General features: G+C 55.4%; 1 protein-coding gene across 2 annotated transcripts; it reads left to right on the plus strand.

The window, feature by feature from the left end:
• Positions 1-1,704: 1,704 nt before the first annotated feature.
• Positions 1,705-15,011, plus strand: CTSB (cathepsin B). 2 transcript variants are annotated; one of them, XM_063330678.1, is made up of 10 exons: positions 1,705-1,855; positions 7,851-8,002; positions 8,844-8,929; positions 9,302-9,416; positions 9,651-9,769; positions 10,438-10,523; positions 11,518-11,664; positions 12,344-12,460; positions 13,372-13,500; positions 13,623-15,011. In XM_063330678.1, exons 1-10 carry the CDS (start codon positions 1,738-1,740, stop codon positions 13,718-13,720), a joined length of 1,167 nt encoding a protein of 388 aa, XP_063186748.1. In that variant the 5' UTR covers positions 1,705-1,737; the 3' UTR covers positions 13,721-15,011. The 2 variants fall into 2 exon arrangements, with proteins under 2 accessions (XP_063186748.1, XP_063186749.1); XM_063330679.1 differs by having other exon boundaries at positions 1,818-1,943.
• Positions 15,012-15,385: the final 374 nt, after the last annotated feature.

The raw sequence follows: 15,385 nt of genomic DNA on the forward strand, positions 1-15,385 counted from the left end.
AAGGTCTCCCTGGAGCCTTCTCTTCTCCAGGCTGAACAACCCCAACTCTCTCAGCCTGTCCTCCCAGCAGAGGGGCTCCAGTGCTCTCATCATCTTTGTGGCCTCCTCTGGATCCACTCCAACAGGTCCATGTCCTTCTTGTGCTGAGGGCTCCAGAGCTGGACGCAGTACTCCAGGTGGGGTCTCACGAGAGCAGAGTAGAGGGGCAGAATCACCTCTCTTGATCTGCTGGCCCCACCTTCTCCCAGGGAGGGGTGAGAAAGGAAAAAAATGGATGGTCTTTCTCACTAAAGAGAATCTTTAGCATCATTGCGGTTTAGAACAGGACTTGAAACTGGCTCTTAAGACAACTTTTCTGTGCTGTTCATACTTCTTCTGAAAATCAGCCAAGATGGGGGGAAAAAAAGTCGGTTGACAGGGTAATCACACAGTAAAAACTTGCTGGACTTCCAGATGAAAACTTCAAAGGACACTGGCAGGATGGAGGTGGGATGGGCAGGGGATAGAGATAGGACGGAGGTGGGATGCAGGAGAGAAGCAGGCGGGATGGATGTGGGATGCAGGCAGGAGGGAGGTGGGCAGGATGGAGACAGGATAGTGGAGGGATGCAAGCAGGATGGAGGCAGTTTGGAGGAGGGAAGCAGGTGGGATGGAGGTGGGATGGAGGCGGGATGGAGGCAGAATGGAGAAGGGAAGCAGGTGGGATGCAGGTGTGACTGGGGAGGGATGTAGGCAAGTTGGAGAAGGAAAGCTAGATGAGATTCAGGCGGGCTGCAGGCAGGCTGGAGGAAGGAACCAAGAGGGATGGAGGTGGGATGGAGAAGGGAAGCAGGTGGGACTGAGGAGGGATGCTGGCAGGCTGCAAGCAAGCTGCAGGCAAGCTGGAGGAGGTAATCAAGAGGGATGGAAATGGGATGCAGGTGGGATGGATGCAGGCTGGAGAAAGGAAGCAGGTGGGATTGAAGAGGGATGGAGCTGGGATGCAGGCAGGCTGGAGGAGGGAACCAAGAGGGATGGAGTCAGGATGGAGGTGGGATGCAGGCAGGCTGGAAGAAGGAACCAAGAAGGATGCAGGTGGGATGGAGGCAGGATGGAGGTGGGATGCTGGCAAGCTGAAGGATGGAATCAAGAGGGATGCAGATGGGATAGAGGCAGGATGGAGGTGGGATGCAGGCAGGCTAGAGGAGGGACTCAAGAGGCATGAGGAGGGAAGCAGGTGGGCTGGAGGCGGGAACCAAGAAGGATAGAGATGGGGTGCAGGTGTAATGGAGGGAGGATGGAGGAGGGAAGTAGTCAGGCTGGAGGAGGGAATCAAGATGGGATGGAGGCAGGATGGAGAAGGGAAGCAGGTGGGATGTGGGTGGGGTTGAAGAGGGATGGAGGTGGGATAGAGGCAGGCTGGAGGAGGGACTCGAGAGGGATGAGGAGGGAAGCAGGCGGGCTGGAGGGAGGCTGAAGGAGGGAATCAAGAGGGATGCAGGTGGGATGGAGGCAGGATGGATTCAGGCTGGAGTAGGGATGCAGGCAGGGTGGAGGAGGGAACCAAGAGGGATGGAGGTGGGATGGAGGCAGGATGGAGAAGGGAAGCAGGTGGAATGTGGGTGGGATTGAAGAGGGATGGAGTTGGGATGCGAGTGGGACTGAGGAGGGATGGAGTCAGGCTGGAGGAGGGACTGGAGAGGGATGAGGAGCGAAGCCGGCGGGCTGGAGGCGGGCCGGGGGCGGGGAGCCGGCAGGATGCAGTCACGCCGGGGGCGGGCCGGGTCCGGGATGACTCAGCCGCCGGGCGCTGCCCCTTCCGCGGCCGCCGAGGGATCGCGGGGCCGGCGGGGGCTGTGCGGGGCCGTGCGGGGCGGTGAGTCCCGGGGTGGGCTGGACCGGGGCCGGCCATAAGGAGCGCAGCGGGGCCGGGTGGGGGGATGCGGGCGCTGCGGCGGGGACAGGCAAGGGACAGGGGATGCTGCGCTGCACCGCCCGGCGTGGGGCGGGGGGGGGGACACGCGGCGGGGTGTGTGGGGGGGTGAGGATGGGACACCCCCTTGACTGCCACAGCGCGGCCGGGCAGGGACACCCCCCACCCCCCGGCTTTGGGGCAGCGGCAGCGTCTCCCCCACGTCTTCCAGCTGCGGTTTTAGGGTGTTTTTTGGCCGTGGCGGGTCCAGGAGGGATGCTCCTGGCGAGGTTTGTTGCGGGGAAGGGGGGGACGGAAACGGTATTTAACCCTCCGTGCGCCTCCAAAACCAGCAAACCTTCCTGCAAGGGGCAGAGGAGGGGGAGAGGAAGCCTTGTTTTCATCATGAAGATGGAGGGGAGAAAAAAAAAAAAACAAAACAAACCCATATTTCGTCAGCTGACGGTAAGGAGGTGGGTTTGGCACCCGCCGAAGGGCTGCTGGGAACATCCCGTGATGCTCGGCCGAGCATGGGTCTGGCATCACTTCCCTGGGTCTGGCACTCGGACCCCGGCGTGGAGGTGGAGCTGGATAGAAGCTGCCTCGCATCATTCTGGTGTGCCATGTACCTGTCGTCCCTCTATCGCGCTCTCAGGGCTGGGCTGCGGGCGTGATACGGCGAAGGTCGCTCCCTTCTTGTCTTTCCTTCCAGGCTGCAAAGTTGAGGGCGAGGAATTTCCATAGCGCAGGGTGCCTGCGGCGGCGGCGGCGGCTGAGGTCTTGTGCAAGACTCTGGTTTATGGTGCGGTCTGTAAGAGCAAAGGGGAAAAAAAAACAAAACAAAATTAAAATCAGTGCAGCTCCATTGTGGGGGAATCTTGCGCTTTCCGTGAATGCAAGCTGTAGGGGCAAGTGTTGCAACTTGTCTCCAGGTGTGTTTATTTTGCCTAAGCTGTGCTAATGGCATGGCTTTCCTGGAAAGGAAGGGGTGCAGGAAAGAGTGGCTCGTGTTTACTTCTTACTGTTTTTTTTAAAAAGACCAAAAAAGTGAAGCTTTGATAATGCAGTAATGGCCGTAATGAAGTCAGCAGGCCATGAGGTTAGGGCACCCAAGCTAACCTGGCGGGCGCAGCAAGCTCAGCTGGATCCCTTTGTTTATACGCTGGCTTTATTGTGGCTGAGAGTCATGCACAAACCCTGGCAGCCAGAACAAAGGACAAAGCTCCGCGTTTGGGTAAAGGGCAGCTTCGCAGGAGGAGGACACATGACTTGGGCTTTGCTGAGCACCTCTCCCCCCTGAGGCGTGGGGGAGTGTTTTAGCTGTGGGGGTGGGACGGCTTTTATCTTCCTCAAACCCTTGGAAAAGGGGGTGTGGGTGCCTCCGTCTGTGCCTGGAGGGGTTTGGCCCAGACAGCGGAGGAGCTGAGAGGTGCTCCAGGGCTAGGACTTATCTCCTGGCCTGACCTGCCTGAGCTGAGTCATGTGAGCCAGGCTTGGAATAGCCTTTTTTGGAGGTTTTATTGACTGCAGAGAAATGCCCAGTTAAGCGGGACTCATGGGTTTTGATTTCTGGGGGTGGTGTGGAGAAGACCTTCATAGGAAGGCTCTGCAGAGGGGTTTGCTGTGGCAGGCACTGTGTGTCTCCATCGGCTGCTGGGAGGAGGCTGTGGGATCCTGCTGATCTCTGGAATAACGTGGTCCAAACAGTCGGAATTGGGGAAAGCAGTCAGGGAAGCGCCTCTGGCTCCAAGATCTCCTGGTGAGGAGGGGTGGAGAAGGCACCTGGGTGATGTCCCCTCCTCCTTGGCTCGCTGCCTGCAGCGCAGAGGGACTGCGGGTGGGTGGTGCAGCAGCAGCCGCAGCCATCTCGCTTCAGATGCTCCTCTGCCCTCGCACGCTGCAGCGAGCAGCTCGTGTGGGAGAGCCTTCGGCCTCGCTGCTTCCTGCTCGCTGGCTGGGAGCCAGGGCTCAAGGGAGCCCAAATTTCCTCTTTTTAAGCAGCCAGCTGGCTGACTTGTGAGAGTCCTGACCAGGGTCAGGTGTGCTGGTGGGTAACAGCTTTCCAGAGTTGTTTCATGCTCATCCTTCAAGAGGTTGAGCAACCTGGTCCAGTGGGAGGTGCTCCCCCATCCCCCTTGGCAGGGGGGTCGGAACTAGATGAGCTTTAAGGTCCCTTCCCACCTAAACCATTCTATGATGTTGCATTACCAGATATTTTGGATCCCAAAGCAGGGGGCAGGGGATTTGTCCTCAGCTCCCAGGTCCGTAGCCCAAGAGGATGTGGAACAGCTCGGGGGGGGCGGTGGGGGGCTCTTTGCAAGCCCCAAACGCCCTCCTGCCATCTGCAGAATATGCCAGGGTGAAGCTGCTGTGTCTTAAGGAGTCCCAGAGCCAAGCTTTGCTTCCGTTTCCCAGCTCATAAGCTGTGGTGGGATGTGGGCTGTGAAGACAGCCTTTGCCAGGGTTGTCCTGAAGCTGTGGGGCACCATGGAGACCTGGGGGGGGCGGGGGGCGTGAAAAGGGAAGGGATGTCCTGGGCTTCCTGGAGAAACTCCTCTGGCCTGATCACCCTGCAGAAAGAAGAGCATGTTACCCGTCGGGTGCAGCAACTGTTTTGCAAGTTTGGTTTTGGTGTTGCTGTTTTGGTGGTGTTTTAAAACAGCTGGGGGGGTTTAGGGGTGGGGGGAAGCGTGTGCGGAGGAGATAGCGTTATCGCTTCCCCCACCACCCCTGCCACGGGAAGTGTCTCACGGCTCGTATCTGCGGGGCGAGAGGCGGGGGGTGATGGTGGAAACCAGCAGCTTGCCGTGGGGTCGGCGCGTCTCCGGCTGCTCGTGACTTGCTGGCGGTGGAAATACATCCAGCGCGTCCCGTGCCTGCGCTCGCTCTATACATAGACCTGCTGTGCACGGGGCTAAAGCCGGGAGCAGAGGCGAGGCGGCGGTGGAGCGCGGGGGCGGGTAGGGAGGAAGAAATCACATGAGCTCGAGGGTTTCCCCTTCCTTCTCCACCCAGGCCTTGGGATATTCCGTGCCATCCAGCTGAGGATATCAGCTCCCCCTCCCCAAACTTCGTGCCCACAGGAGACTTCAGAGCGTGGTTTGGGTGGGAAGGGACCTTTAAAGGCCATCTAGTCCAACCCTCCCCTACATCTCCCACCAGACCAGGTTGCTCCAAGCCCCGTCCAACCTCCCCTGGAATGTTTCCAGGGATGGGGCAGCCACAGCTTCCCTGGGCAACCTGGGCCAGGGGCTCACCACCCTCACAGCAAAGAATTTCTTCACAGTATCTCCTCTAAATCTCCCCTCTTTCAGTTTAACACCGTTCCCCCTTGTCCCATGGCTCCCCTCCCTGCTCCAGAGTCCCTCCCCAGCTTTCCTGGAGCCCCTTTAGGGACTGGAAAGGTCTCTAAGGTCTCCCCAAAGCCTTCTCTTCTCAAGGCTGAACCCCCCGAACTCTCCCATGGCCGGGGGGGTGGGGGGGTTCATGCCCCTGGGAGACTTGGCAAGAAGTTTCTTTGCTGAAACGACCCACTGGCTCCCGGCTATTTGGGTTGCGCTGGGTGATGTCTTGCTGCTTCTGCTGGGCTTGCTGGCCGTGGGCCACCTCGTGGGGGTGGCTGCAGTGCAGCAGAGCTTAAAACAGGAGCGCTTGTCGGAGGGGAAACCACCTGGTATCTTTTTTCAGTTTGGTTTCGGGTTGCCGGGAGCTCGCAGCCTGCAGCCGGTGTGGTCTGGTAACCGGAGGAGGTGAGATGTCCCGTGTCCGTCCATCAAGAGCCCCGTGCGAGCGGTTGTGTCGATGTGGGAGGCTTTGCGGGGCGGGTTGCAGCGTGTCAGCAAAGTTAGAGGCATCCTGCTGAAAACAAATGTGTGTCAGGTAGCTTCTGGCCTCAAAACTGCTGCAGAAAATATAAAGTTGACTGCAGGAAGTACAGAGGTTTGTGGTTTAAAAAAAAAAATATTTTTCATTAGAAAAGGTACTTCAGCTCAGGCTTCTTAGAGCCATGGAATGGTTTGGGTTGGAAGGGACCTTAAAGGTCATCTAGTTCCAACCCTCCTGCCATGGCCAGGGACACTGGCCCAGGTTGCCCAGAGAAGCTGTGGCTGCCCCATCCCTGGAGGGGTTCAAGGCCAGGTTGGACGGGGCTTGGAGCAACCTGGTCTGGTGGGAGGTGTCCCTGCCCAGGGCAGAGGGGTGGAACTGGGTGGGCTTTGAAGGTCCCTTCCAACCCAAACCATTCTATGATACCTTTCACTAGACCAGGTTGCTCAAAGCCCCATCCGACCTGGTCTTCCAATGGCCACGTTGAAGGGGCATAAGGCAGAAAACCACACACCAGCCTTAGAAACGGGTATTTGTTTTACTGGGCGTAACCTCCTTCCTGCTGTGCAAGCAAGGGAGCACGGCGGGAACACCAGCAATGCCAGCGAGTCCCTTGCCTGCGAGAAACTCCTAAGCGAGCAAAAACGCATGGAACCCCTTCAGAAAGGGGAGATTTCGGGGTAGGAGGACGCACGTGCTGCTGGAACTCAACTAGCTGTTGGGCTGAGCATCCTGCTGGAAGCACGGGGGGTGGGAAGAAGAATAAATAAATGGTGTAAGGAGGAGGGGGAAAGAAAGTAAGAAAGAAAGAAAGAAAGAAAAGCCCCTTTCTACAGTTAGCTGCAGCCGCCTGGGCTTGTCGCTGGCAGAAAGTAGGACACTCCTGCTGGGTTTTCTTTCTCTGGAAAACTTGGCGGCGAGTGGGTGGAGGCGGCCTGCATGGAAATGCGTGTGTGTCTCCCCATCGCCTGCCCAGGGAGCTCTGCCGCCGCTGGCAAGAGCTGCGCGTCCGGCTGCTCGGGCGTATTTGCCCAGAAGGGTTTAAGCCCAGGCTCGCAAAGGTGATTACAACCTCAGCTCGTTGAGATGAGTAGGAATTAAAGCCTGAATATCTCCGCTGTTCAGGCTGCCGTGGCGTATCCGAGGTCTTGGGTTGCTCACCAGGCTTTTGGTGGTCACCGGGGTGGATGTGGTGTTGGTGGAAGGAGAGCTGTGAGGTTTTGGAGGAGGAGGGTGCTCTGGTGTGTTTGCAGAGGTTGAGCCGCTCGTGGCCTGTCTGAGTCAGGCGTGGGGACGCGGAGCAAGCGGTGGCTGCTGGCATTGGGGGTTAAGTTGGAGTTGGGCAATTTAACGTGAATTAGGCTCAAGGAGGCGGGAGAGCAGAGAAACCAGCGAGCCCTGGAGCATCTTTGGGCTGGGTGATGCTTGTGAGGCTGTGGTCCACTCTTGCCATGCTCCTGGATTTCCCCTGCCTCTCCGTTCCCCAAATCGGGACTTTCCTGGTGCCCAGCACCAAGGAATGTGGTTTCACAGCCTCCCTCATGAAAAGCCCTGGTGGCAGCTCGGGTGCATGCGGACCCCCCTCTGCATGGGCAGGGGGTCACCACCCCAGGGCTGTGACCCCAATCAGGGCCCTCAGGGCAATGGGCTGGCCAGAAACGAGGACGTAAAGTCCAAAAATGGGATTCGGAGTGATATCTTCAAAGGGAAGTGCGCTGTACTTAGGGCAGGGGCTAGCAAGTCCCTGGGGCTGCAGTTCGCCGTGGAGGTGGGGTGTTGCTTATTCCTTCTCCTAGTCCTTATTCTCCATTTTTCATGGAAGTAAACACAGCTTTTAATACCCTCCAAATCCCTTGGATCTGCTTCAAAAGGTATTTTCCTGCTGCCCCTAATCCTGCAGTGGTCGACAAACAGGGTTGCCTTGTCTGGTTTCTTCTGAGCTGCAGGAGGGGGGTTGTTAGTCCGCTCCTGCGTCTCTCCTGACCTTTGGGGTAAATCGGGATTGGGAGGGACTTGGTGCAGCCACGTGTTTTATCCTCCCACATGTTGCTGCGACGGTCCTTCTGCCAAGCCCTCGCTTGTGGTCCAAGCCTGCCATGGGAAGGTTTCCAATGATGCCCATATCTGGCTGCAGGTGGAGTGTCCCGTTCTCTAGCCAAGATGTGGACGTCCGTGGCCATCCTGTGTGTCCTGGTGGCCTTCGCCAATGCTCGCAGCATTCCTTACTACCCTCCTCTCTCCACCGACTTGGTCAACCACATAAACAAGCTCAACACCACCTGGAAGGTGAGTACCAGGTTGGGTTTTGCGGTTTTTTTTCGGTGCATTGCTCAACAGTCTCTTTGTAGGAGCCAATAGCTAAGCTTTGGGAGCCTCACCACAATGGTTGCATCAAACCAGCCTTGGTCCCAGTTGACTTCTCAACTACTTGAAAGGCCATTGTAGAGAGAGGTTGGTGCTGGTCTCTTCTCACAGGTAATTAGCGATAGAACAAGAGGGAATGGGTTCAAGCTGCAGCAGTGTAGGTTTAGGCTGGACATTAGGAAAAAATTCTTCCCAGAAAGAGTGGTCAGACACTGGAATAGGCTGCCCAGGGAGGTGGTGGAGTCACCATGCCTGAATGTGTTTGAGACTTGTTTAGATGTGGTGTTAGGGGATATGGTGTGGGGGAGAACTTTGTAGAGTGGGGTTGATGGTTGGACTCGATGATCCCAAGGGTCTTTTCCAACCTAAATGATTCCATGATTCTATGAGTTGATGCTGTTAGGGATTCCTGCGGTGATGGTAACTGTGCAGCTTCTACTCTTTGGAGCACAGCACTGATGAATTTGTAGAGTAGGAGGAAACTGTAGGAAGCTGGAAACAAGCAGCAAGTGTCAAGCTGTATCGGTGACCTCCTTGGCCAGGCCGCTGTGGCCAAAGCCTAGAGTTGGATCGTAGCTTACTGGTCATGATGGAAGGGGCTGTGTTCTGTGTCTATAGGTAGCTTGGCTCTTGGCCCCTGGGTTTTATAGCAAATGTCAGACCCTGGTTGGGTGTGAGGGAGATCTGGAGCACCAGGCTGGTCCCAGCAATGCACGTGGTGGCCATGAAGAGTCATGTCCCATTTTTCTGTGTCTCTTCCCAGGCAGGGCACAACTTCCACAATGCTGACATGAGCTATGTGAAGAAGCTCTGTGGCACCTTCCTGGGTGGGCCCAAGCTCCCCGAGAGGTGAGTGCTGGGAGATGAGGGTCCTGTAAAAGCTTGTGTGGATGCTCCTGGTGTGTCTGGAGTGGGTGAGGGTCTCCCCAGAAGGCTCTGAGCAGGTTTCCCCTGGGTGCAGCTTGGTGGACATCTTGCATGGAATTAAGCATGATGGTGGGGGAAACAACTCTGTCCTGCCAGATGCTTGACCAATCGTGTAACTTGTACTCCTTGAAACTTAAAACACTGGAGTAACTGCTGACCTGGTGTGAGGACTTCAGTATTTATTCTCCTTCAGTAAGCAAACAACAAGAGTGCCTGTCCTCCAGGTCGTCTTCAGAGGAGGTTGGAGAGTCCTGTGGTGTTCCTGTAATGAGACTTCCTTCTTCTCGCTTGCAGGGTGGATTTTGCTGCAGACATGGAGCTGCCCGATAACTTTGACTCACGGACTCAGTGGCCTAACTGTCCTACCATCAATGAGATAAGAGACCAGGGCTCTTGCGGCTCTTGCTGGGTAAGAGCATGGATGGTTTAAGGTTGTGTCGATCCAGAGTCTGCTGGACAAAAACCCATGCTGTTGAGTTTGCTGCTGAACTGCATAAATGGGGGGATGTGGAGGATCCTGCAGTATCTGAGCTTCTTGATGGGCTTCTCCCAGCGAAGCTCATGCTTGCTGCACTCATGAGAAGGTTTCTCTCCCATGGCCAGCTCTAATGCTTTTCCCTTGGGTTTTGGGGGCTGCCCACAGGCTTTCGGCGCTGTAGAAGCGATTTCGGACAGGATCTGCGTTCACACGAACGCCAAGGTGAGCGTGGAGGTCTCAGCGGAGGACTTGCTGTCGTGCTGCGGCTTCGAGTGTGGCATGGGGTGAGCTGCTCTTGGTTCTTGGGCACTTAAAAGGTGGGTGGGAGGAGCAGGGACACAACCTGAAGATGCTGATCGTTTCAGCCCTGTCTTCCTAGTCTCCCTGGAGAGCAGGAAGCCCCACCGGTGCTTTGTGCTGTAGATGATGGAGTTAGGTGGGAATGTAAAGGTGACAGCATGGACTGAAGGTCCCTCAGGGCCACATGCTGCCTCCAGTAGGATGATGATGGGTGGTGGAGGGGAGGGCAAGCACATAGCGATGCTTTCCCATACAGAGTTGACAGTCCCTGAGCCAAAGGATCTTTTAATAGCCCCAAAGCCTTGGTTTTCAGGCACAAGCCTTTTGCCTGTGGCTTTTGTGGTTGTTGAGAGCAGGGTGAGGAGTTGGGTCTCCAGGTTGTGTGGCTTCTGCTGCTCCTGGTGGGGACCTGGCAAGGAGGCACCACTGCTTTGGGATTTGGAGGCATGGGTGCTCTTAGCTCCTTCTTGCCTTGAGGCTTTGGTGTCTTGAAGCCTAGAAATCCTGGGGAAGGCAGGGACAGACTTAAAAAGGTTCAACGTGCTGAAAGCATCTCTGCAGCCGTTCCAGGCTGGCTCCATTTCCCTCACCTCCCCCCAAAAGAGGGTGTCTCTGAGCAGGCTGGAGCTGGAACTGTCGTCTCTTTCTCCAGGTGCAATGGTGGTTACCCCTCCGGCGCCTGGAGGTACTGGACAGAGAGAGGCCTCGTGTCTGGGGGTCTCTACGATTCCCATGTGGGTAAGTTGTGGCTGTGAAAGCAGAGAGGAGCATCTCTGCTTGGTTACAGGTTCACGTCCTTCAGGGTCCTTCAGCATCTTTGTGGCTGCTCCCTCCTTCAGGTCTGGGCTCAAACACCTCTGCTGTCCCAGCTGGTTGCTCCTGTCCCCACGGTCCCTTCTGGGGACAAGGATCATAGAATCATATCCCGAGCAGCACCTAGTGGTAGGAGACCCATCCAGGAAGGGAGCACAGTAGCCAGGCTTAACAAGCCCACAAGGCTTCTGCTTCCGTAGCAGGAATGAATCGGGCTGTTAATTTTATTGTTGTTGCTGGTTTTGAACCAGTTCAGTACACTCTGGATGACGGCAGGAGTCTTCCTGACATGTTTCCCCCTCAAGAAGGAACTTTAAAAGGGGTTAGAATCATAGAATCATAGAATGTGTTGGGTCGGAAGGGACCTTTAAAGGTCATCTAGTCCAACCCCCCTGCAGTGAGCAGCGACATCTTCAACTAGATCAGGTTGCTCAGAGCCTCATCCAGCCTGGCCTTGAATGTCTCCAGGGATGGGGCCTCCACCACCTCTCTGGGCAACCTGGGACAGTGTCTCCCCACCCTCATTGTAAAGAACTTCTTCCTAATGGCTAATCTAACCCTACCCTGCTCTAGTTTAAACCATTGCCCCTCGTCCTGTTGCTACATGCCCTTGCAAACAGTTTCCAGACTGGAAACCTCCGCCTCCTCCTAGCATGGCCATGAGTTTTTTCACATTTCTGTCTTGTCCATCACTTTGTCAAGAGGGAGGTGGTGGGAGGCAGGTCCAGAGGGGAAACCCATCGCTGATGCAGGCATTGCTCATCTGGCAGAGGAAGACCTACTCTTGCTCGCACCCCACTGATCTGTGGGGTTTCTAGGTCAGAAAGGTCTTACCCTTTCTTGGGGCCTTCTCCAGCATGGCTGTTGGGGACAGGGGTGCTTGGGGACAGCCAGTTCATGCCGCCTCTGTCCTCAACAGGCTGCCGTCCCTACTCCATCCCACCCTGTGAGCACCACGTCAACGGCTCCCGGCCACCATGCACCGGGGAGGGGGGTGAAACCCCCAGGTGCAGCCGTCACTGTGAACCTGGCTACTCGCCCTCGTACAAGGAGGACAAGCACTACGGTAAGGGAGGTGGCCTCCCACACTGTTCGATGCGCAGCAGCTCCAGAGCTGCTCCTAGTGGTAACTTGGTGGGGTTGACAGGGTTGGACCTCTTCCTAAGCTCTTTCACGGTGGTTATTTTCTGTGGCCTCAGGGTGGGTGGCCCTGGAGCAAACCATAAGCCTGGCAGACGCGCAGGTTGTATTTGCCGAGACTCAACTGAGGTGGGGGAACTGATCTGAGTCCTCATGGTGCACATGCCTGTGTTGAAGAGCATGGTGCTGAGCCCTGTGGAAGTCTGATGTCAAAGCCACGTCCATCCTACTCCTTGGTGGTAGCCAGACCTATACTTGTAGGGGAGTCTGGCTGCTTCTTGGAGATTTGTCTTAGCCTTGAGTAATTTGGGTTGTTTTGGAAATAAGGGTGTAGAAGGGGAAAACTTCCACCTGAAGGTGTCTGGAATAGGTCTTTGGGTACAGAATAGGACTCAGCTTAAAGCTTTCCCTCTGGAAGAGGGATGGTTGGAGCCCACTTTCCCCGTCTGGCTCTGTTGGTGCTTCTGGAGCAGCTGGGTTTGAATTTAACCTTTAAGTGGAGAAGGCCTCTTGCAGGGCCATGCCGAGCAGACACTGTCCAGCTGTCCCAAGACCTGTGTGGTCTGACAATGCTGTACTGATGGTGGGACTCTTTTCCTCCCTAGGCATCACATCCTACGGTGTCCCTCACAGTGAGAAGGAAATCATGGCTGAGATCTACAAGAACGGCCCAGTGGAAGGAGCCTTTATTGTCTATGAGGACTTCCTGATGTACAAGTCTGGTGAGCATCAGCCCTGAAGCTGTAGGGAGCCCTCTTCCCTACTTCATCCATAGGGTCTGTCTTTTGAGGCCCTTGCCCCTCTACTTAAGTCTGAATCATAGAATTGCCTAGGTTGGAAGGGACCTTTCAGATCATTGAGTCCAACCATCAACGTAACTCTGACAAAATCACCACTAAACCATGTCCTTCAGCACCATGTCTGCCCGTCTTTTAAATATCTCCAGGGATGGTTATTCCACCACCTTCCTGGGCAGCCTCTTCCAATGCTTGATAACCCTGTGGGTGAAGAAATTTTTCCTAATATCCCATCTTAACCTCCCCTGGCATAACTTGAAGCCACTTCCTCTTGTCGCATCACCTGTTCCTTGGGAGAGCGACCTTCCCCTTGCTACACCCTCCTTTCAGGGAGTGGTAGAGAGCGAGGTCTCCTGTCAGGAGATCTCAAGTTCACACTTGAATATCCAGTGTTACAAGAGCATGGGCAGATACCATCTCCTGTATCCATTGGTTTATAGCGAGGGGAGTAGGTGCTTGGGACCAGGTCAGGGAGGAAGCCCCAGTGGGCACCCCCCAGAATCACGGCTAAGAACAGCTAAGATTTTAGGTAAAATCCTGGCAGATGGTTCTCCTGGTGTGGACCCCAATTCCCTGTTCCAAATTGCTTGTGATGTGCCACCTTTGGGACCAAGTGTCTCTGGGTGTCCTGCATGCTGAGCTGATGCTTGGCACCAACTCTTCCTCCAGACTCTACACTGAGCTTCAGGTTTCTACTTAACCAAAAAGAAAAAAAAAAAAATAAGAACACCTCAGCTGGTCTCTGGGCTTTGATATCAAATGTCTCACAAGCTGGTGGGGGTGTGGAGCAGGAGGAGACAAGGCGCCTGTTGACATGTTGGCTTGTTGCCTTGCAGGGGTCTACCAGCACGTGTCCGGTGAGCAGGTTGGAGGTCACGCCATCCGGATCCTGGGCTGGGGGGTGGAAAACGGCACTCCATACTGGCTGGCCGCCAACTCCTGGAACACCGACTGGGGGGACAACGGTGAGGCCACCCCTGGAATGCTGCCTGCGGGGGGGGGGGGGGGTGGGGGCTGCCGGAGGGAACCCCTTCCCCATTCTTGGCACGATGGGGAGGTTGAGTTTTGCTCTTTGGTGTGCTTCCAGGCTTCTTTAAAATCCTCAGAGGAGAGGACCACTGCGGCATCGAGTCGGAGATCGTGGCTGGCATCCCCAGGCCGGAGCAGTACTGGAAGAGGGTGTAACCCTCTTCATCAAACCACAAATAATGCCGAGTCCCCGATGCTTTTAACTGATAGTGGGTTGGGTGCAGAGCCCCCCCCCCCTTCTATGAGACTATAGTTGAGGTTACTTTATTAAAGCTTTTTATCTTTTTTTTTTTTTTTTTTTTTAATTGTATGGTGGAGCTGGAGGTGGGACTGCTCTCTGCAAGCCCTCTGCTCCTGGTGGGTCGCAGCTGTGGGGCGTTCCCTGCTCAAAGGACTGCTGGAGGGCTCGCTGGCCTCTTGCACCATGGTGTTTGGGGTTAGCCCGGACCCCTTCCAGCCCAGTCTGTTCCTGGGAGGGTAGGAAGCGGTAGCTTTGTGCTGGGACGAGGGACTTAGTGGGGCAGCAGAGGTGGACCCTGCTGGGAAGCCATGGCCAGATGTGATTTCTGCACCCTTGATGGGGTTGGTCTGACTGTTGGCACCCAAAACCAGCAGGGTACATGAGTGTGTGCCTTCAATTGGTTAAACTTAGACCTATTCATGACGAAATACTGATGAACTTGATGTGGGGCTGGCCAGGCCACGTTAAGGCCCCTCCTGCCTGCCACACATCCTTTGTGCATCGCTTGCTCCACTCCATCCCTTCGGCTGCTGTTTTTAAACCACTTGTTCCTCAGCTTTTTTGATGTGTTGGGTGGGTTTGGTGTTTTTTTGTTTGGTTTTTTTTTTTTTTTCTGCTGTAGTCTGGGGTTATTGATCCTTGGGAAGGGCCTGGCCGGAGCTCCACGAGCCTTTGATCAAATGTCCTGCAAGCAGATAGGGAAGAGCAAACCACTTGGCACCATGGGTGGCTGGGCAGCGTGGTGGGTCACGTCTTGGCCGAGGTCCCGTGTCCAAAGCTGGTGTGATGCTGAGCAGAGATGTTCCCTGAGGCTGCGTCTGGGAACTCATGCAAACGCTTGGAGGTATCTCGCTAACTTGCACACAACTGAGGGGTTGGGGTTTTTTTTGAGCCACAGGCATTAAGGAAGAAGAAAAAACTTATTTTTGTTACCAGGGGGAGGTGTAATAGCTGTGTAGGAGGAATCATGTGATTTGCCAACACTAATATAGTGAAAGAGCTTCTCCTTTTTTTTTTTTTTTTTTTTTTTAAATTTTAAAGCACAAAGTATATTGCTGAGCAGAGGCTACAGGCCTGAAATGCGTGAAGCGGGCTCTCCCTTGCACAGTACAATAGCCCCTGACCTCTGCTTACTGGGACACCAGTGAGACAGAGCTGTGGTGTATATGATTGGAACAACTGTGCCAATAAATGATTTCTCCAGTGTCTTGTCTCCTGGCCCTTGGTTGCTTCTGCTTGACCTCAGACCACCTCAAATAATTCTCCTGTTGCTCTGTGTGTTGTGGAAGCCGGGGGAGACCCTTCTCTCTTCACATAAGTGGGATCGGTTCCAGCCCTGTCCTCTGGCCATAGTGGTGACAGTGTGACTTGTGCTGACTCCTGAGGTCCTGGGCATTGCCTACTCCTGGTGATGGAGGAGGTGCTTCACCATGGACCAGAGTGCAGCCAGGACCAGCCCCAGCATCTCTGCACACCGGCAGGGAAGAGAATGCACCGAGGCACTGGAGAGAGCTGCCTTCAGGGCAGGTCTGAGCCACCATGCCCACTGCCTGCAGGGCAACAGGCATTACAAGTTAATT

Source organism: Chroicocephalus ridibundus, chromosome 3 (genome assembly GCF_963924245.1).
Source record: "Chroicocephalus ridibundus chromosome 3, bChrRid1.1, whole genome shotgun sequence".
NCBI lineage: Eukaryota > Metazoa > Chordata > Aves > Charadriiformes > Laridae > Chroicocephalus > Chroicocephalus ridibundus.